Here is a 21,533-nt window from a genome sequence, read left to right on the forward strand (position 1 = left end):
CCCAGGACTGTGTGGTGACCTTCTGCGGCCGGCCTCTGGGCACGCTCCAGCCCGTGTCAGGCCTGCACCATGGCTCAGAGTACAGTCTGCAACGGTGCAGCATTTCCTATGTGCATGTTCCTAAAAGTCAGAATAACTTAGTTGGCATTTACAGCACTTTCAGTCTGTCAAGAAGTCCTCAGCTGGACATCCTGAGGTCCGACACAGCGAGTCCCTCCACAGAGCAGGTACCAGGGCCAGCCTGTGTCTCTTGGCATCCCCACTGGGCATCCATGACATGTATCCTGGCTAGGCATTCCCAGTGGGCAGCCGTCCTGGGACTTCTGTGTCCTCTGAGGCCAGCAGAGTTGCATCATCAAGCCAGGCAGCAAGCAGCAGTCACTCTGTGCTAATCTCACATGGGTTCAGCCCCTTCTCCTGGGCATCCCGGTACATCCTCTGGAAATCTAAGAATCTTGGAGCGCAGCCTAGCCGGGCCTCACCAAAGTGCATCTGGCCAGTGAAAAGGAAGTCCCCGTGTCCAGGCCGCACACCACATTCAAGCAGAGTCTTAATGTGGCCGCGCCAGTGGCCACCACCCTCAGGGTCTGGCTGGAAGACCCTGCTCTTCTGTCGGTAGAGCCGGCTGACCTGCAGGTAGATGGCCGATTCCTGCTGCTCTGGTTCATGAGTCACATTCTGGATGGAGCCGCGGACCACTGTAGGGGAGATCCAGGGCTGGTCAGCCGGGTCCTGGCCACAGCACAAATACTGGCACACACACCTGCCGTCCTAAGCCCAAGCTCTGTGCTCAGAAGTGCCACTAGCACCACGTGAGACTACTTAGTCCATAACACAGAGCCTGAGACCACCGAGCCACTGGCACCTCCAAGAGGCAGCACCTAAGTCAAAATGTGCATTTGCCTTTAAAGGTGGAGAGGGCCAGAAAGGTGAGCACGTATCTGCAGCCCACTCTGACCTAAGAGATCTTGTGAGCAGAGAGGGAAGGGGAAGGGATGGTGCATGTTGTGCGGAGGGGGAGGGTGAACAAGCATGATGGAGAGGTGGGACGTGTTGGGGGAGGGGCATAGTCTTGTGGGCGGGACTGGCTGTGCTGGGGGAGGAGCACAGACATGGGAGAGATGGGAGGGGAGAGGTGGGGGGGAGGTCACACAGGTGGGGGAGGAGTTAAGTGTTTGGGGGGAAGGCACAGGCATGAGGGAGGGGTGGGATCTGCTGTGGGAGTGGCACCTAGGGATCAACTGTACAGGAGCTGGCTGTGCTGGGGGAGGGTAGAGAAGGCAGGTAGCATGGGGTGTGGTGTGCCTTGCAAGAAGCACCTCCTGAGCGCCAGGCAAGAGAGGGTCACTTGAGAGGGGTTGGGCTGAGTTTGTGCCCCTCACCAACCTGGGCCCCCAGAGAGCTGTGATGCATCGCAGACCCAGTGCGGCTTCTATTCTTGGAGCTGGGGGGGGTGGGGGGAAAGGTCCCAGAGGTAACTCAATGGCAGAGGAGGTGGGGCACGTGGTTGCTCTGGCCAGCTGCTGGAGCCCACGTGGACTGAGTACAGGGGGCTCTGGGACGGGACCTAGGGGCTTCACGCAAGCATCATACAGGAGGGCAAACAACTAAGCGCCTCTGACCTTGGTCCCCAGCCTCACGAGGGACAGTGGCCATCTCACCAGCAGAAGCCCAGAGGAGGAGCAGAGCCCAGCACAGCTTGTCAGTAACACCAGGCCACTGACAGGATGTTTACAGAGCACTTCCCCCCAAGGAAGGGTCTCTTGAGGGTGACACCATTTACAGAACGGACTGTCTTGGATCATCACTTTAAATATTCAACTCTCAGCATCCTTTCTGGCATGTGTGTGCATGTGAGCATGTATGTATGTATGTGAGTGTGTGTGTTCATGTGTACCTAAGTACCTGTGTTTCTGCACATAGATACATTTGTACATGGCAGGTGTGCAGGCTAAGTGTGTGTACACTTGAGTGTATACCCACACGTCTACACATGTGCATTATAGGAGTGCATTGTACACGTGTGTATACATGTGAATGTGTATACATGCCTGTAGTGTACACTGCGTATGGGTGAGCGAGCATGTGCACACATGTGCCTGTGTTTGCACATGTGTGTGTTGTAGATGTGCACTGCCTGTACACAGGTGTGTCTGTAACTGCACGTGTGCACTATACATGTGTGTGCATGTGTACTGCTTGTGTGTATATGTACACGATGCACATTTGTGTTGACATATGTGTACATATGCGCATTATCTGTGTGCATGCATGCATGTGTACGGACAGGCTCTTTTCTCCTGAGGGGGGGCAATCCACTCCACAGAAAGAAAAGCTCCTCTCATGTGTTCAGTGGGTCGTGGGTGGGGGGCATGCAAGTCCAGATCCTCAGCAAACCATCCCGTTCCCGCAGAGCACTGGCCTGAGGACGGGGCCCTGAGCCAGAGGCGTGGGCTCAGAGAGGGTAACAACGCTTACCAAAGTCACTGGTGCAGACGGCTAGGAGGACCTCAATGTCGCTGCAGGGGCGGCACGGGGCTAAAGGAGAGGAGAGAGAGACACAGCATCAGTAGGCAGCCTCATAAAAAGCAAAAGGTAGAACAGCAGGGCGCCTCCAGGTCCAGCGTGACCTGCTGATAGAGACTACGAGTCAGCAGCCCATCTTGGCCCATCAGAGATGCTGTCCTCAATGATCTGCCAGCTGCTTTACAACACAGGCTTATGGTAAAATACAGTGTGCAAATGTGAGCCCAGCAGAGCAGCAGGGGCTGGCAGGAGGGTGCTGAGCCTCTCTGTTTGCATCTCCAATGATACTACAGAAGGAAGTTGAGAGAGCCGAGGTGTCAAGTAGGAGCAACAGCAGGCATGGCTCCACTTATGAGGACCCAGGGCAGACCTGGATTACCAGCAGGTGCCAGGGTCCACAGGTGAAGATCACTAGATGTGTGCCCCTGGTGCTGCCGCCGTGAGCACCATCAACACTGACTAAACCCACCCTCAGGTCCCAGCCATGGCTGACCCACCAGTCCACAAACGGCCACCATTGAGCTACTTCTCCAACTTTATCCCTTCACGCTGCTCTTCCAAGAGGAATGAGGTCTCCCCACAGAATGTCTAACTATCCCACTCATGACCCTGGCCCCATTGGTAGATCTCCCAGCCCACCTGCAGATAGCCACCCCTCTACTCACTGACAACCAGCTGTCTCCTCTCACAGATAGTCAGGTACCCCACTCTCAGTCTTTTTTTTTTTCCATTGAGGCATTTTATTTGCACTGTTTATTACATCTCTAGAAAAAGAATCCCAGGATTTTTCCTCCTGTGTGTTTTCGTCTTGCTTCCTCGTGGTCCATGATGCCAGCTGAGGTTGTCAATACAATGAAACCAAACTGACGGGACGGGAGCAGATTATTCTGCCACTTTTCTAGATCTCTGAGCTGCACATCAAATCTGGGGCTGATAACACCACACTTGTTTAACCGGCCTGTGAGGCTGACAACAATTTTCCCCGCTCTGTGATCATCAATGATCTCAAATTCGCCAACGTAGCCACGCTTCCTCATCACGGTCAGGAACCGCACGATGACTCTGGAGCACGGCCTGACGAGAGCCTGGCGCTCGCCTCTCTCCTCGGCATTGCTGATGCTCTTGAGAGCGTTGGCCAGGACGTTCACGCGCACCATCGTGGCGGCACGGAAAGAGGGCGGAAAGAGCCCACTCTCAGTCTTATGTCCCCACTGATGGACAGTCACTCATCCCCCACCCACAGTCAAGAGTCCCCACTCATAGACAGTCAGGTGCCCCGCTCAGTCATTTGACCCCCACTAGTGGACAGTCAGGTGTCCCACTCACAGTTATATGACTCCACTCATGAACAGTCACTCATCCCCCACTCACAGACAGTCGAATGTCCTCCACACACAGTCACTCATCCCCCACTCACAGCTGACCATCTCCCATCCACAGTGAGTCAGGTGTCCCTTGACAGTCGGGTGCCCCACTCACAGTTCTATGTCTCAACTCATGGACAGTAGAGTATCCCCCACTCATGGACAGTCAGGTGTCCTCCACTCGCAGACAGGCCAGTGTCCCCTCTCACAGACAGGTAACCCCACTCATAGACAGTTGGGTATCCCCTACTCTTGGACAGGAGGGTGCCCCTCACTCACGGACAGTGTGGACCATGCTCTCCCACTGAGAAATGGCCACCTCTCACTCATGGATAGTTGGATGTCCCCCATTGGACGCTGCTCAGGGCACTCAAATGAGATCCCACTCCCACCTGAACTTCTTCACAGAACCATCTGTGTGATCCCCTAGAACTAGGAGAACCTAGAAATCATATCCTCTCAGGCTTACTGGACTTACCCCTGGGATAGAGCCAGGCCTTGCACAAGACTTCGTCCCAAGATTCCTCACCTCTTCTCCCCCAACCTGAGGCTTCCCACCTGCCCTCTCCAGACCCAAGGGTCTCCCACCTGCCCTCCCCCATCTGAGGTTCCCCCATCTGTCTTCCTCCCACCAGAGGTTCCCTCCCCCCTCCCCAGTTTTGGTTTCCCCATCTACCCCCTGAGGTTCCTTCCCCACCCCTCCCCTCCCCTGCCTGAGTTTCCACTCTCTGCCCTCCCCCCACCTGAGGTTCCTCCATTTGCCCTCCCTTGACCTTCTCAACAGACTCTCAGTTCTTATCTCTGGATTGGGGTGGGGAGAAGGTGGGAAGCTGCTACCCTGACAGACTTTGTTGTAAGGAAGCTGGTGGAGACAGGCTCTTCTGCCCTTTCACAGTGAAGTCCCCAGAGCTGCCGTGCCTGCAGGTACCGAGACCTCAGGCAGCACGATCCTGGTCACACACTTGCCAGCCACTGTGTCCTCCTCAAGGAGTCACCCCTACCCTCTGCTGGGCTCCAGGGACAAGTAGGCAGGTCACCACAGGGCTGAGCCTTTTTGGATGAACAGAAGCTCAGAGAAAGCTCGAGGTATTGGCTGAGCAGTGCTGGGCCAAGGCCAGAGATGGGGGACATCTCCCCAGGCAGAGACTGGACTAGGCGCCAAGTCTCATCATGATACCACTGCCAGCAGGTACTCAATGGAAAGACCAGGGATGCCCATGCGGGGGGAGAGGTGAGCAGGGTGGAGAGACAGCCAACGCACACCTGCACCTCGCCCAGGCTGCTGACTCACCTGCCCCAGGGGGCACCTCACCTATCAGGTTATCACCAATGGGAAAAGCCGCAGAACAAGAACAACCTGTTTGACTCCTCTCAAACCCAAGCCAGTCTGTAGGGTGAGGTTGGGTGCCTCTGGCACCCCAGGCCCTAAACCCAGGAACCCTCCCCTTTCACTACAGCCAGAACCCAGGAAGCCGTTCAACAAACTGAAGCAGAGCCCCTCCCCCCCCCCCAAAGCCCTTGCCTTGGGGGAACAGACGTGGGAACATCACTCTCGAACTCATACACTTCAGCAGGTCTCTGGCCACTGGTGACCCAGCTGAAAGAGGGCTCTTGGTCCCTCACGTCTGGGGATAGCAGCTAACCCACTCACTTGCTGTCCTTTCTTCCCAAATGATGACCTCAAAGAGTGGCCAATGAGGCTAATCCAGGTCCTCACCTGGGCAGCCCAGGGCACTCAGCTGCCAAGTTCACACTCCCCAGTGGTCAACTCTGCTCTCAAGAGGCTGGACATCTAGGACCATGGTACACATAGTCCAGCTCAATTCTGGACACCAATGTCCTGGACCACTCAGAGGATGCGTGCCAGAGTTACACCCTGAGGTGGGTCAAGCTGGTGGCTCCCAAAGGTGACACAGCTACATAGCCACTGTCCCAAGCACCGCTCAGACAGTCCATGTCTTACCTGTGGACCTTGGGGACACACAGGCAAGGTGCCCACTCTAGTCCCTGCCTTGCCATCAGCCCACCTGCCAGCGTGGGTGAGGGGCCACCACTCACTCCCATGAAACCAGTGTCACTGTGAACACAGGAGGATCTTGGCCAAGACACAGTCTGGGCTCGAGGGATCATTAGGAAAGAATTGCCAGGTGAAGTGTGATGGGCAGTGAGGTGGCAGGTCTTGTTAATCATGGGGAGGGGTATAGGGACAGGAAGCAGGGATGGTCCTGGGAAGGAGGGATGGATGTGTCTGGAATGGGCATGAAATGGAATGTGTGTGAAATGAAGTGAGCAGAGAAAGCAGAGAAGGAGCTTCTGAAGTGGCCATGGAGTGCAGAGGAACAGGATGTCAATCTGTCCTTGGATTCACGTTGCCTCAGGAGGCAATGTGCTGTGGTTGAGAGGCCTGCAGATGATCGGAGGCAGCAGCAGTAGCCGCACAAGGAGGCCACAGACTCCAAAATGAAGGTGGTGGGGCTCAGATGTGGATGGTGAGGGCAGTCACCACATTTTAATCAGAAGGAGGCCAGAAGAGGGTAGTGGACAGAGCAACCTGACTTTCCCCATGTCCTACCATACCCCAGCCTCCACACAGACCTCTATATCCTAACACAACTCCTGGATACTTCTTTAATTGTCCACTGAGGTCCAGCCAGGTTTAACGTGTAATTTGAGTGTGTAGCCTGTGTTCTCAAGGCCACCAGGACTGAGATGAAGGAGTTCTGTTCACCTGTCTTTCTACCTACGTAGGGATGCCAATCATGGGGCCCATCAGTACCACACTGCAATCACTTGCCACTGAAGCCTCTGGTTCCCCAGGGGAGTAGCCCAGCTCAACAGCCCCCCCCAAACCTCTCTCTGGGTGAAGGCCAAGTCTGGAAATGAGAGGCCCTCGCAGCGAGGGGGCCAGTTCTCATGCAGCAGTGGACTGGCTGGTAGTATGCAGACCCCAGGCCTGTGCAGCATAGGCCACCATGTTGGCTGCCAGATGACCAGCCCAGCCAATATTCCACAATTCCTTCAGTATTAAGGGCTTAGGGTTCCACCTTTGTTTAAAAGCAAATGTCTGAGAAGGACACAGGATCAGAGAACCTCACTCAACCCAACTCCTGAAGGCTAGTAGTGTAGAGCCTGGGCCACCTGCAGAGCCTAGACAGTCCTGACAGTCAGGCCAGACTGTAGTTGCTGGGCAGCAAAGGTCACTAGAGAGCCAAGAAGCAGGCTGTGGGGAACCAGCGGCCAATCCTGTGCCTGTGGTGGACCTGTACCTGATCAGCCTAAAAGTTGGACACCAAGCGCACAGGGATCTCTCCTGGGTTCCAGTCACCCAGGTCTTAGGGTTAAGGTTAAGGTTCTTGTTAGACACCTAAGAGGCAGTGGCTCCAGGATCTTAGTCTTTGTACATGCAAATGCCTATCAAGTGAGCACAGCATGATGCTAAAATCCGGAATGTCATCAAAATCCTGCACTCAAGTCACAGGGCACCGGTGGCCAGCAAGAATGTCCTCTAGGCTGACGGAATGCTGATGTTTTCAGTGGCTGGCCAGCAACTCAGACCAGATTCCAGAAGGTTGTATTTGTGCAAAGAGGTCCGGTCCTGGTGGCTTATCCAGACTGTGAAGTGGACTACTGCTTATCCAGACTGTGAAGTGGACTACTGCAAAGTCCACTCCAGTCAAGATTTAACTCCAAACTCAAACCACTTCTGTGCCATCGCTACACCTCTCAGGAAGCTGTAACCTTTACGAAGGACTAGACATTATTGTGAATGTCAGATGGATCTTGATAGAAAGCAGAGAACTAGAGGTATATCTATCTGTACTTCATTGACTATTTGCAAAGGCATTAGACTGTGTGAATCACAACAAATTGTGGTTAACCTTGAGAAGAATGAGAATTCCAGAATACTTGATTGTGTTTATGTGAAACCTATAGTTGGACCAGGAAGCAGTCCTCAAAGCAGAGTAGGGAAACATTGAATGGTTCAAAATCAGGAAGGGAGTATGTCAACGATGTGTCTATCTCCATACCTTTTCAATCTATATGCAGAACAGATCATTCCGAGGCTGGGCGTAATAAGGAGAAATGTGGCATCAGGATTGGAGGAAGACTCAACAACAACCTACATTATACAGAAAACACAACCTTGCTTGCTGAAACTGAGGAGGACCTGAAGCCCTTGCTACAGAAGGTCAAGGACTGTAGTCTTCAATATGACTTCAATGTTGACTGAAGCTCAACATCAAGAAGACAAAGATTCTCACCACTGGGCCAACTTAGTAAGTAGCACCATGATGGATGGAGAAGAGATTGAGGTTGTTAACAATTACAGTTTAGTCCGCCCCACAGTCAACACCCTTGGTACCAGCAGCCAGGAAATCAAAAGACAAAATGCATTAGGTAAATCTGTTGTCAGGGACTTTTTGAAGTACTGAGAAGCAACAAGGTCAGTCTAGAGATTAAGATGCATCTGATCCAGGTCATGGTCTTCAAAATTACTTGCTATACACCAGAGAGCAGGACAATGACTAAGGATGACAGAAAAAAAGATTTGATGCCTTTGAGTTGTGGTGCTAGAGAAGAGTCTGGAACATACCATGGACTGGCAAGAAAACAAATAGGTCTGTCTAGGAGAGGGTGAAACCAAGTTTCTCCTTGGAGGCTAGGATTTGGAAGCTCCATCTCACATATTTAGGGCACGTGGCCAAGAGGGACCGATCCTTAGAGAAGGACATCATTCTCGGAAGGGTGGAGGGACAGCACAGGAGAGGGAGATCCCAGATGAGATGGATTGACAGTAACTAGGGCAATGGGCGCACACATGTTGGAGTCAGTGAGGCGGGGTTAGCACAGGACAGGCTTCAGAGCTGCTGTATGCTATGAATTACAGGCAACTTGAAGGCACATTAACAACAACAAAAACAACAAAATCTTGCTCCCATCACCAACTTTCTGGTTCCGAGGCCAACACACCACCAGGGATCCTCAGTTAGGATTCTGCTGGTCCTGCAGGACCTGATTCAGAACGGACTCCATGCAGCAGGTGTTATCTGGGGCCTGGGTTTTCAAGGCTTTACAGAGCTATGGTCTTTTGACACCAAGTTCTGTCTCCTGGCCACCCCCAGCGCCAATTCCACCCGTCCTCTCTTCTAGGGCTTCCACTTTCCACAGAGCCACCCTGACCCCCCTTCCTGCCCCAGGGCCTGCCTCTCCCCTCCTTGTTCTTCCTCGTCAAGGCTGCTGGCCAAGAGAGGGTAGCTCTGCCTTGTTAAAGTTTTATTTAGCATCCACCCAACCGCACGCGCTGAGTGTAACAGCTCTCAACGCTGCAGCTCAAGAACCAGTAATTTCACTTGGCAGCTTCCAGCGGGAGCCAGAGCAGGCTCACCACTGAGAATCCAGTATCGACCTGAGCCAGTGACCACAGTGTAATCCTAACTGACTCAGGGGAGGGGGATTGCGTGCCCCTCTCAACTCTCCTAGACTCAAGTGTGGAGAATCCAGCCCTGCAGGCCTCTCCCTTCTGCACACTAGACAGGATGGATGGCTTACTCTTCGTTGGGGTTTCATGCTGCTGTGGGTGTCCAGTACCCTTCCAGCCTTCAGCCACCAAATGCCAGGGGTACCATTCCTCAGAGTCCAGATAACCAAGGGTGTCTCCAGGTCCTGACCCCTGGGCCACTGAGGACACTAGCAATGAGGCCTCTGAGGGTACATCAGGGAGGACTGGAAAGTGGTCCAGGAAGTCAGCAAGATCACAGTTGAAAGACAGGCCAGGTGTGCCCAGACCCGCTGGACCAAGTACAGAAAAGAACTGGCAAGTAGGATGGCCAAAGAGAGATGAGACTCAAAGTCACAGACTCAAGAGGAATCAGAGGTGAAGGTGCCCAGTCATCACTCCATCTAGAGTCCCATTTTCAGATGGGCCTCACGGTGACAGCAATGGACAAGGGTAGGGTACAGCTTGGACCTCCATATTCAGCACCTCTGGTGGGCTGAGTGCCTTTAAGGGAAAGGACAGAGCTGCCTCCAGCAGAAAGCAAGACATACAGACAGGTACCCAAGGATACCCAGGCACAACTCACCCACATATCCACACCCCAGCCTCAGTGACATTCCCCTTCAGAGCCCTGACTTGGCAGGGGCTAAGCTGGACGACTGGGTATGGGTCCTATACACTCTGCTGTAGTTTGAAGAGGACAAGGCAAGGGACAGGCCCCTAATGCAGCCAGGGTACAGTGGCATCGTGCGGCCACCTTGTAGGACTCTTCCTTCACAGAGGGACAGGTCAGCAGATCCCACATCAGGCAGGTCTGAGACTATCTGGTCAGTGGATGCTCCTGCTGGCTTGCTGCCTGCTTAGACCAAAGCCTCTGACTAACTCTGAGTATTTAGGCTCTGAAAGGCAGCAGCATCCATTCCCAGCCAGGTGGCCAGGCTCACCAGGGCTCAGCTGCCTTCCACCAGGGACAAACCCACCATGTCCATGTTCAGCAAAGCGAACACTTTGTAGGCCGTGCTGGTATGGAAAGAGGCATGTGTTCCACCGTGAGAATTGACAACAAACCACCAGGAGGCCAGGTACAACACCTGTGTCCTCTACATGCCAGAATGCCTTCCATGACCATCCATCCTCCAGGATCCTCGGCATGTCCTCAATGCCCCAGCATGAGCCCATGTTCCAGTACATTGCCTCTTGTGCATGTCCAGGCACACCCCCAGGCTTCATCTCAGTATGTCCCCCTGATGTCCCAGCATGGCCCCAACACTCCGACACCCTCCCACATCCAAGCACACTTCCAATGTTCTAGCATGCAATCTCATATCCCAGCTCATCCCCAATGCTCTGTCATACTCCCCACATCTCAGGATATCTCCCACTCAAGGTGTGCACACCCCAAACACACTTCACCTCCACTTACCAGAGAGGGCCAGGAGGTCCGAGCCAGAGCGCCGACGCAAAAGCTCATACTGGAAACCAGTGGTCCTCCGGCTGATGTCCTGCTGGGGCGAGGCTTCCACAAAGAGGCCACCCTGATCCAGCCCAAAGCAGCGCACCTGGCGGGTGCTGTGCGCCCCATCCTGTACTAGCAGCCGGAGTGCACCAGTCTTCTCCAGGTAGAGGCTGGCCCCTGAGGATCCTGAGGTCGGCTTGATGCACACAGTCAGGTGCTTGGTGGGGACAAAGGTGTTCGGCCGGAAGTTGACGATGAGAGCTCCAGTTGGGTACATCCACTCCACAGTGCCCTCAGAGCAGCGCAGGTACACTTGCTCCACCTCCTTCCTGTGTGCCTCATGTGTCAGCCCACTGTGAAGAGGCCAGCAGAGGTCAGTTAGACTCTAACCTCCAGACTCCCTGCCCCAGCAGGACCCTCCTCCTCACCAGGCACAGGACAGAGCCAGCCCGCACCTACAGTTCAGAGCCCTCATGGGGGATACCCACAGAGTCACTTCTGAAGGTACACCCACAGATGTGAGAGTGGCTAGACCCTCAGGCGTCCAGACACCTTTGTCCTGAAAGCTCAGAGCCCTGCGTTCTCCTGAATGGGGTAGATGAATACAAATGTGAGAACAAAGGAGAGATTCCTTCAGATGCACAGTAAATGAAGAGAACCATGGAGACCCTGGGCTGTTGGCCTGAGCATGCAGAAGCCACGAGTGACCAGGCCCACATCCTCAGGAAGGTCAGCGGGGTGGGTGGGACTCACTGGTCTGCACAAAACGTTGCCCCTAAGGGGCTGATATCACCTTACTTACAACTTATCACTTTACTCATCTTAAACCTGAGAACCTGCATCATCAACAGTATTTTCAAACCCAAATCCCATCAAAGTAAGATGCAATACAGCAGCAACGGCATCTTTCCAGGGCAGGAGATGCCACCACAAATCACTTGCCCAAATGCGTGAAAGAAATGAGAGCGGGGAACGGAACAGGCGCCCTGACCTCCTGAGGGGGCTTTAAAGCAGCTAGCTGGCTGTGTCCCTAATAAACACCCAAAGGGAAAAAAAGCGAAGCGTGCTGTGCTCTGGTGAAACACATTCTCAAGAAATAGAAACTCTCAAGACAAAGTTTCTCCTCAGAGCAGTGATGTAAGTGTCACCTGTGATCAGCAGTGACTGAGGGTTTCATTACATCGAACTGGGTTCTGATCAGATCTGGGACAGGTTTTCCTGCATTCCCCGGATTTTTAGGTGGGATAAACAATGCCGTATTGAGAGGCCCTGCCTGAGCGGGTCATCAGAAGCCAAGAGGCACACACATGGTTCATATTTACTGGTGAACGAGTCGGGCTCTGGCCCCACCAGCTTCACTTTTCATACTATGGACGCCATAGGCCAGGCTAGATGCTCATCCTGAGAAACACGGCAGATGGCAGTGACCTGGCCTTGCACCTCCCCCAATCCTGGGTTACCTCAGACAGCCACTGAGGCTGCACAGGTGCAGCTAGCCTACGTAGTCCAGTTCAGTCCAGCACACACACAGGTGTACCTGACCCATGTACGGGGGCGGAGAAAAGTACCTGTGCTGCAAGGAAAATGACTCGAGACAGTGAATGGCTGCCACAGAGAACTAGAACAGGCTCTAGTGTGGCCCCGACAAGCTTCCACAGTGTTCCTCCTCTTCTGTGCCCAGCAGCAAGGTGCATCTGGACACCTGACTTCAATACCAAACAAACCAGGTGTCCCACAGCAGAGGGAGTGAGTTCACACTTAAGGCTCCAGACACGCCTCAGGCCTCTCCCTCTCCGCAACCTCCTGCAGCAGCCTGTGTCCAGGGCTGCTGTTCCAGCACACACAGCCACCTGTATGTGGCTGGATTTCATCAGAAATCACTTGATACACAGAAGACTGGACATAGAAGGTAGATAGGAAGATAAGTTACCTAACTCTATAGCTCACTCAAACTCAAACCCACTGTCACTGAGTCAATCACAGCTCACAGGGACCCTCCATCCAGTTTCCCTGGTGGTACATCCTTATGGAAGATTACTCATCTTCTCTGAAGAGGCTGCAAGTTTGGAACCACTGACCTTTTGGTTGGCAACACAACACACTATGCCACTGTTGCAATCGAGTTGACTGTGACTCCTATTGACTTATGTACAACCGCACAAAGCCCTGTCCCAGCTTGCACACCCTCACGATCTCTGCGCTTTCCAACACCCACAGAAGAGGGTCTGCATCCATTCCCAGGGCCTGGGTTGGCCCATCTCTCATATTTTCTTAAAACAACAGTCAACGAGAATGCAATCCCATCTCCCACGTAGGGATCCTCACCAAGAACAGGGTGGAGCGTGCTGTTCAAGGCCTCAGGGGGGGCTCAGTCCAATGTCTGTGCTGATTCTCATCAAAACATGGAGCAGCCCAAGTACCACAGCAACCTGAGAAAATTCCCCAAACATACTTTATGTCACTCATGGTGTGGCTTCACCACTGCCACAAGCATGCAGGAGAGCCAGGCACACCTGAGCCACCGAAGCAGGACTTACTGTGCAAATGGCCACTGCTTGGTGGGGACAGAGGGTGCAGGTGAAGCCACTGCTGTCACAGAGAGCACTGACAGACAGCTTTATCTGTGATGAAGTCAACTGAGGAAATGTATTTTTCAAGAAAAATAACCCATGGTTATTGCCCAGGTAGGTACACACGGGGACTGTGATGGAAAAGAGGCGATGGTCTAAGTCAGCATGAGGCCTCAGTGGGGCAAACAAGGGTCTCTGGAGGGGTCAGTGGTGGCCAGAGGGAACCCACCTCACACACACCTGACTCCAGCCCAAGTCTCAGAGCGCAAGCAGGGAAGGGCTCGGAATCAAGGTGTGGTGGAGCAGTTGACTAGGGTTGCTCACCTTTCCACACCTTGCAGGTGAAGTGGCCCAGGTATGAATAGACTTACCAAGCTGCCCGCTGACAGTGTGAAAAGTTCATGGTCCATCTTTATGGCCACTGACTAATGCAGGGCACCAGAGACGCTCTGAGACCCACCCACTCCATTGCTTGGCAACATCTGTCACCGTGAGTGGTCAGTGTCATGAACAGCAGCTCCCTCCCAGCAGGCTGGGATCCACCCTGTGTGCGGAGCCTGCTCCACCCTCGCCTTCAGAACAGCTCATAAAAAGTCATAAAAGCCTCAGCGCTACAGTTAGCACCCCCTCCCTGGGCCCAACAGTGAGTGTGTCAGTGCCACACACTGAGGGTAAATTAAATGGGGGCTTGAGGTCACAGGCTTTGACCCCAGAAATGCAACCTGGTCTTCTCCGGGAGCCTTCACAGCCACCTCTCACCAAGATCTACTGGGGCCCATGAAGGGTCCAGTCAGGGTGCTAGCAACGATGAGGAGGACAGTTTGAAGGTGACCCCCACTTCTCTGAGTGGAAAAGGTGTAAATGAGGCCAAGGGTACCCTCAAACTGCAAATGCCTTCAAGAAGAGCCAGCCCTCAAAGTGGGACTGGGACCCCACCAGTCCTCACTCATAGGCACCTCAGGGGCCCTGGGAAGCAGGAGGGCCTTTCCTTGCACAAGGCCTGAGAACTGGGGAGGCCAGCAGGGGGGGCTGGGCTCCGGTAACCTGCAAGGCACCTGTGGCCAGGTCTGCCTCCCCACAAGGCTGTGAGCTGGGTGCTTAACGACCAACTCCTGGGACAGGGCAGCCTCAGAAGAGTGTGTCAGCCTCAGAGGCTCAGGGCCAGCTCAGCTGGCGCCAGCATTCCCCAGGCCAGCCCTCCCTCATGAGCTACAATCAGCCCTCTCTGCTACAGGGAGAGGGGGAAAGAACTCTCTGGAAGGCCCCTCAGCCTAACCCCAAGAATCCCAAACCCCTGGTCCAGGAGGCAGACCAGGAAGGAGGGTCTTGCAAAGGTTCTGGAGAGCGTGGAGTGTTTGAGTGGCCAGTGACCAGTCTGCTGACGCTGAGCCCCGCCTAGCCGGGCACTGTTGACGGAACCCGATCTGATGGAAAACTGGCTTCACTCACGCTGTGACACACACCCACCGCGGTGTCCACAGCCAGCTGGGAACTACCTTTCTCCTCAGAACCAAGGCGCAGGGACCAGGGCGGGGACTGCCCCGAGAACCACGCACACCGCCCGCCTCACCCCTGGGTCGGCAGCACACTTAGCAAATTCCAGATTTGTCTACTCGGAGAAACAAAACTGGCTTCGCGAGCGGTGGGCTTCTGGCCAGAACAGAGCCAAGGACCGAGCAAGCCCGGCCGGCAGCGTCTCGGCTGAGCAGCCTCGAGCTGCAAGCGCCCCGCCCGCGCACGGGAGACTCCAGGCCCTCTCCGCGTGTCACACTTCAATTATGAGAAAGTTCTCAGCCGCCACTGCAAGGGCCGTGGGGGAAGGGTCGCCTAGCTAGCGCGCGGGCCGGCAAGGGCGGCCTGACCTTCAGCCGGTGAGGCTGGGGTCTCGGCCGCCCGGCCCGCGCTCGGCCTCCGCTCACAGGTGCCGCCTGGGTGGCGGACAACGCAGGGGTCAGCGAGGGGCCGCTCAGCTTCCCCAGAGCCACTCGCCCTCGCGCCCGCGCCCGCCTTTCCCATTCGGGCCCCCGAGACCGCCGGCTCCACCTGGCTCCTGGCGCCCCGGGGGCGCGTGGCTCCCTGCGGTGGGCAGGAGCCGGGAGGGGCAGGAGACTCGACCCCCGCCCTTCCTCGCTGCGCCAGCAGCCTGGGGTCGCGTGTCGGCGGCCCACGGCGCTCGGAATCCCCGGAGGGACCGACTGCCCGGGAGCGGGGGCGGCGGGGCCGCACGCTGGGTCAGACCCCGCTGGCTGTGCGGCTGGCGCGCCTCCTCCGGCGCCCTCCGGGTCAGGGGACTGGGCCGCCGCCGCGGGCTCTTTTGTTCTAGAACCGGGCCTCGGGGTGGGGACAGTACTGGGCCCGAGAAGCGCCCCTCCCGCCGAGCCCCCGCCAGTGCTGGCTGGGTCGCCCCACACACGGTCGGCCTGCTGGGTACCGCCGGCCTTCAGAAGTCCGGGTCGCGCGCGCGAACTCACCTCCCCTTCCAGCTGCACAGGTCGCTGGAGTACTGCGCGCCCACGCTGCCCAGCAGCACGGCCAACAGCAGCAGCGGCGGCGGCAGGGCCCAGCCGGGGGCTGGGAGCCGCAGCCACAGCTGGTCTGCGAGCCCCCGGACAGTCCGCGCCGCGCCCCGCATGCTCCGGCTCGGGCTCCGCCGCCCAGCCGCTCGGTACACGCACCACACCAAGCAAACCCTGAGCCCGGTGCGGCCAGGGTGGCTTGCGAGTGCCGGCCGGGTCACGTCGCGCGCCCTTCGCACACTCGCCACGGCCGCCCGCCCATCCCCACCGGAGTCCGAGGCGCAGGAGCCACAGGAGCGGAGAGCGGAGCCGCTCAAGTTGGAGAGTCCGCGATCACCGTCCCGGTTCAGCTGGGGGGAGGAGTCCGATCGCCTGCCCGCCTCCAAGCCCCGGCCCGCCCCGGGACCCGCCCCTCCAGGCCGGACCCGCCCCCGCGCGCCGGAACGCAGGCCCAGCAGGCCCTGGTCCATCCGTTGCTGGTTCTGGAGAGCGGAGCGCTGCGGATGGGTGGCCAGGAGTCGAACTTCGGTTGAGTGGGGCTTTGGTTATAGGAAGGGGATGCACACAGGCGAGAAAGCAAAAGTCAAAAAGCCAACGTCCAGGCCCGTTTCTGGCCTGTGCTCTGCGATTGGCAGACCAAAATCCGAGACCCTCACAGAGTACTGACTGGCCTGAGGACCTCACCCGCGGGTCCCCGCACCCCCCACCCGCCTTAAAACCTCTCTTGGCCAGTCCTTGGTCTCTTGTTGCGTCCTAAGCTCAGAATCCTCCGCAGAATTCGTGGACACCCTAAGAGGCCGCAGTGCTTTCTGGACGGCGCACACCCCGGCGGTGGGAAGGCTGTGGGTGATGGCAGACATCTCTGCTCGCCTGAAAGCCTGGCTTGTGCGATGCAGTACCCCTGCGCGCTGAGCCCACGGCCCAAGATGGGGCATCACTCTGGTGTCTGATGGGCTCACTGCTCCACTGTTGCCTTCCTCGGTGCCCCCAGGGGCATGGTGACTGTGGGCGCGCCCTGTGCACAGCAGACCTGAGCAGCAACCCAGGCACATCAATAGCATTTCCCGCCCAGGTCTGACACCAGAACTGTTATGGGGCATTGCCAAATGTAAGTGGAAAGAGACAAGTTCTTGGGCTGGGAACGCAACAGTACATCTGGAGGCTGAGTTCAGACTGTCTACCTACTAGGCACCCAAGTGGGCCACCTTGCAGGAATGGGCCAAAGGCCTGGGCCTCCCAGGGGCTCACATTTCTGGGATAGCACAGACCAGGACACCAAATGAGGAAAGGTGTCCTGTTGGCTTAGGCATCTGAGGCCAGAAGTGGATGAGTTCCACCAGCCAGAGGCAGAAACTCCTACCACTTTTTGTGCACTCAGGACGCCCATCGGACTCCGGAAGTTCAGGTGGCCTCAGATGGTTAGAAACTTGAGCTTGGTTCAGCATGTCTTCTCCAGCCAAGACACATTTCAGGAAGAATTTCAAGTGCCCTTGTCAGGGGAGGGCTTCCTGCACTTCCTCATTTGCATAGGTGTCCCTTTCATCTGCCGCAGGGCTGGAGCCTCACTAATTGGGTTGTGACTGGGTTGTGTGAGCGTGGGGGTGGCAGGAAGGCTGGGACCAAAGAAGAGTGGGCATAAACCCAGCAGACTGGAGATTTGGACACTGGTGTCCACTGCAGCGTTATTCAAAAACCTAAAGGTGGAAAAAGATGACAGATAATCAAATGTGGTCTCTCCTGACCACTTGTTACTCAGCCTCCAGTATCAGTGAAGCCCTGGCCAAGTGTGGCCACATTGATGATCTTGAAACTATGAAAGCTAAATGACTGCGGTCACACAAGAACATACAGGGATCCCACTTAGGTGAAACCTCTGGAACGGTCAAATGCAGAGAGGCACAAGGTGGTTCCCAGGGGATGGGGAAATGGGAGTGGTTGTTCAAAGGGTTCTGAACTGCTGTTTGGATGAAAATCTATGGGAATACATAGTCCCAACAGTGGTAATTCAGCCACTGAAAGATACAAGCTTAAAAAAACCCCAAAAAACAAATGAGTTAAAATGCAGAAAAAAAAAACCCAACCAAACAAACAAACAAAAAAACCCAACCCAAAAACCACACAACCACCAAAACTGGTTAAAAAGCTAACCTTTCTTTTCTATTGTTTACCATGATCACAATAAAGCTGAAAAAGAAAAGTGACAGGTGAGTGAAGCCTCAAGTGCTGGGAGTAGGAGACAAAGAATTAGAAGAGGAGACCGTAAAGCAGCCACCTGCTTAGAGGAACTCAAACAGCCTGGGACCTGTCCCAGAATAAGCATGAGCCCTACACCCATGACCCAAGATCAGCAAGAGGCTAAAGGCCTGGACTGGCCGTCTCTACTCCACACAGACCACTTTGGGAGGAAAGCCCTGTCTCCTGCCTCTTCTTGTCACAGGAACCAGGTACAGAAATGGTCTGCACAGAACTACACCTCAGGATTAGAGACTGCCTGCACATCCCTTGGGGCTCTACAGCTGTGAGATGAGCCTAGCTAGCCCCTAGCAGTGGCCATGGCCTTAACTTCAAAGCCATCAGCCAGGGTAAGAACTACACACCATGGGTGAGGGCCTTCCTGAGCCCTTGTCACCCAAACTAGCCCTGTAGACTGGTAGCAGCTGGACCAAAGGCAGAGACATGGACCATGTCCTCACCCAAGCTCTGAATGAACTCCGGCCTCCTGCTGCAGAGTCATCTGCAACAGCTCCACTTCCTGAATACAGTTGTCCTTCCCTGCTGTCAGTCCTGAGCCCATTGGAGTAGTGCACTGCCCCTCCCCATGAGCATCACAGGAGGCTTTGTGGACCCTCTGGGGGTGTAGTCTTGAGATGTGCTGCTAAGCCAAAGGCAGTGGGGTTCAAATCCACCATCAGCTCCTCAGGAGAAAGATGGACAGTCTCCTCATATGCCATTTATAGCCTCAGAAACCCACTGGAGGATGAGCTAGGAGTCAGTTGCCCAAGATACCACTGGAGGGCCAGCCATAAGCTAGTTCTGACTGGACAGCAGTGAATGAGTTGAGGAATGAGAGTTTTCATTCATTTGGAGTTAGATTGCCAAGCCTTTCTTCCTGTTGCTGTTGTCATTCTTTTTATCGAGTGGCATCAATCCACTACAACTCGTAGCCACCCTATGAATGACAGACCTGAACCTCGCTCTCTATCTTGCCTGTCTTCACCATCTCCTACATGCTTACACCCACTGTTGGTCACTGTGTCAATCCTTCTTTTTGAGAGTCCTCCCCTCTTTCTCTGACACCTCATGAAGGCCTAACCTTAGGCACCTGACCATGGACACCACTTCCCAGCTACATACCCTGTGAGTGCATGCAGAGAAAGTCCTGGATCTCCCTGCTGAGGCACAACAGCTGAGAGAAGCCTGCAGGTCCCTTGTCCAGCCTCACTGGTGGTTGGAAGCTGTGAGTCATGGTGGCTCAGAGCTGACTTGCCACACAATGTCCCTCTGTGTGATGCTTGGTGGTGTACACACACCCAGTCTCCATGACACCATTCACAGGGGGTAAGAGGAGACCATAGAGGTCATCATGATCAGTGGTATGCATCCACAGGAGACCACTGGGAACCTTGGAGCGCCTTAAGCCTCAGCCCACCCTGTTCATCTCAAGCACAGGTATCCTCACTGACCACACCCCTCCAGGCAAGTTCCTGTGATAAGACAAGGCTCTGAGGGTGCAGGGGCACAGGTGGAGGAGACCTTGGGTGGTCTTAGCAGCACACTCGGAGGCAGGAACCCTAAGGTAAACTAAGTCAGAGTGGCCACTACCTCGGTCCTCAACCGGGACCTGCGACCAACCTAGTGTGCTCCCTGGAGTAAGCCTGCCTATTGGTCCCTGGAATGAGGCCTTGTCATGGTCCCTAGAGTGAGGTTGCATGCTGGTCCCTGGAGTGATGTTACATGCTGGTCCCGGGAATGGGACCTTATCATGGTCCCTGGAATGAAATCGCATGCTGGTCCCTGGAGTAAGGCTTTACAGTGATCCTATCTCCAGTCCTTTTGTTTTCTCCAAGCCCTTGGCCAGTGCCCCCCTGCCTGGCGAGCAGGTGAAGGGGGCTTGAGGGCTTCTGTCTGCTGGATGGAAGCCCAATCTGTGGTTGAAGAGTACTGAGAATACCGTGGACTGCTAGGAAAACAAATAGATTTGTCCTGGAGAGGGTTAAACCGGGTGGCTCCTTGGAGGCAAGGATTCTGAGGCTCCGTCTAACTTACTTTGGACATGTAGTGAGGAGAGACCGGTCCTTGGAGAGGGACATCATGCTTGGGAGGGTGGAGGGACGGCGCAGGAGAGGAAGGCCCTCTATGAGGTGGATTGATTCAGTGACTGGGATAATTGGGATGGGAGTGTCAGAGACAGTGTGATTGGCACAGGACAGAACGGAATTTAGGGCTGTTGTACATAGGGTCGCTATGAGTCGCAGGCGACTCGACGGCACATAACAACAACAACAACAACAACATCTCAGTTCCCTGTACCAGGGCAATCATTTCATGATTCTTGGAGTATTTGAAGGCTCTGTAGGAGCTGGTTCTCTGTAGACACACCTATCTTGGGGTTCACCTTCCTTAACAGTGGATCTTGCTTGACAATTCCCCCTCCATGGCTGTGAGTCTTTCAGGTACCACACGTGGCCTCCACAGAGAAGCACTCACCTGAGAGTTTCAGTGTTTGTATGGATAACACCTGGTCTGCTCATGAGAGAATCAGCTTCCTCCCACAGAGACTTAGGTCTTCAAGAGACACATTAAATGTTTTCCCCAAGCATCATCAGAATGCTTTCTCTCTTGAAGTTAAAAACACTTGGGTCATGCCCTTAAATTTGCCCCAGTCTTCGGATGCTGGCCTGCTCACTGTTCACAGAGGGGATCCTATTGTATATTCACAGAGGGCGCCCAATCACATGCAGACCACACCTCAAATCAGGTGAGCACCCAGCCCCTCTGACTGTTTCTGCCAGACAGACTTCCTCTGCAAAGGTCATTATTGCTGACCTCCTCATAGGGGCATAATTATTGTAATTGTGGTCAAATGATGTATCAAGAGTCACCCTAGTAATTGAGCATTTAGTAACTACAGTGCGCCTTGTGTCATTACAACACTAAACAGCCACCGCCCAACCACCTCCAACATGTAATTCTGTACCAAACCCTTCTTAACCTAATTTGCTGGCCTGCTTTTGCTGCCTATTCATCATAAAGAAACAAGAGTGGCCACTAAGAATGATACCTTTCCCTGGCAAGCCAAAGTCCTGGGGCCTGCATACCAGTTCAGGGGATGGCGTCCAGATGTAAGACCCTGGGTAAGCAGGGGCATCAGTAGTCCAGATTAAAGTGAGCACTGGATGGTGGCTCAGCCACAAATGGCAGCCTTGCTCATTAGAATATTCCCATGCCTCCTGGTGTGGGTGCCCAAGGAGGACTCACTGTGCATCTGCCCCACTGTGCCCAGAGGGACCACCCACTGTGCGCTGGGGTATCCCAAGTCTGGGCAGGCATCCACTCTGCACTGACACTGTGACTCTGAGAAAGCACCCACTCTGCACTGTTGTT

General features: G+C 54.8%; 2 protein-coding genes across 2 annotated transcripts; both read right to left on the bottom strand.

Annotated features, from left to right (window-relative positions):
• Positions 1 to 378: 378 nt before the first annotated feature.
• METRNL (meteorin, glial cell differentiation regulator-like) lies at positions 379 to 16,045 on the bottom strand. Its single transcript, XM_006886116.1, has 4 exons — positions 15,885 to 16,045; positions 10,811 to 11,196; positions 2,479 to 2,538; positions 379 to 698 (listed from the first exon to the last, which is right to left on the bottom strand). The coding sequence occupies exons 1-4, from the start codon at positions 16,043 to 16,045 to the stop codon at positions 379 to 381; spliced, it is 927 nt and encodes a 308-aa protein (XP_006886178.1).
• Positions 3,291 to 3,686, bottom strand: LOC102876837 (40S ribosomal protein S15a-like). The gene has a single exon (XM_006886115.1). The coding sequence runs from the start codon at positions 3,681 to 3,683 to the stop codon at positions 3,291 to 3,293; it is 393 nt and encodes a 130-aa protein (XP_006886177.1). The 5' UTR covers positions 3,684 to 3,686.
• Positions 16,046 to 21,533: the final 5,488 nt, after the last annotated feature.

The sequence above is a fragment of the Elephantulus edwardii genome, unplaced genomic scaffold (assembly GCF_000299155.1).
Source record: "Elephantulus edwardii isolate Elephantulus edwardi_28Jun2011 unplaced genomic scaffold, EleEdw1.0 scaffold00048, whole genome shotgun sequence".
Classification (NCBI taxonomy): domain Eukaryota; kingdom Metazoa; phylum Chordata; class Mammalia; order Macroscelidea; family Macroscelididae; genus Elephantulus; species Elephantulus edwardii.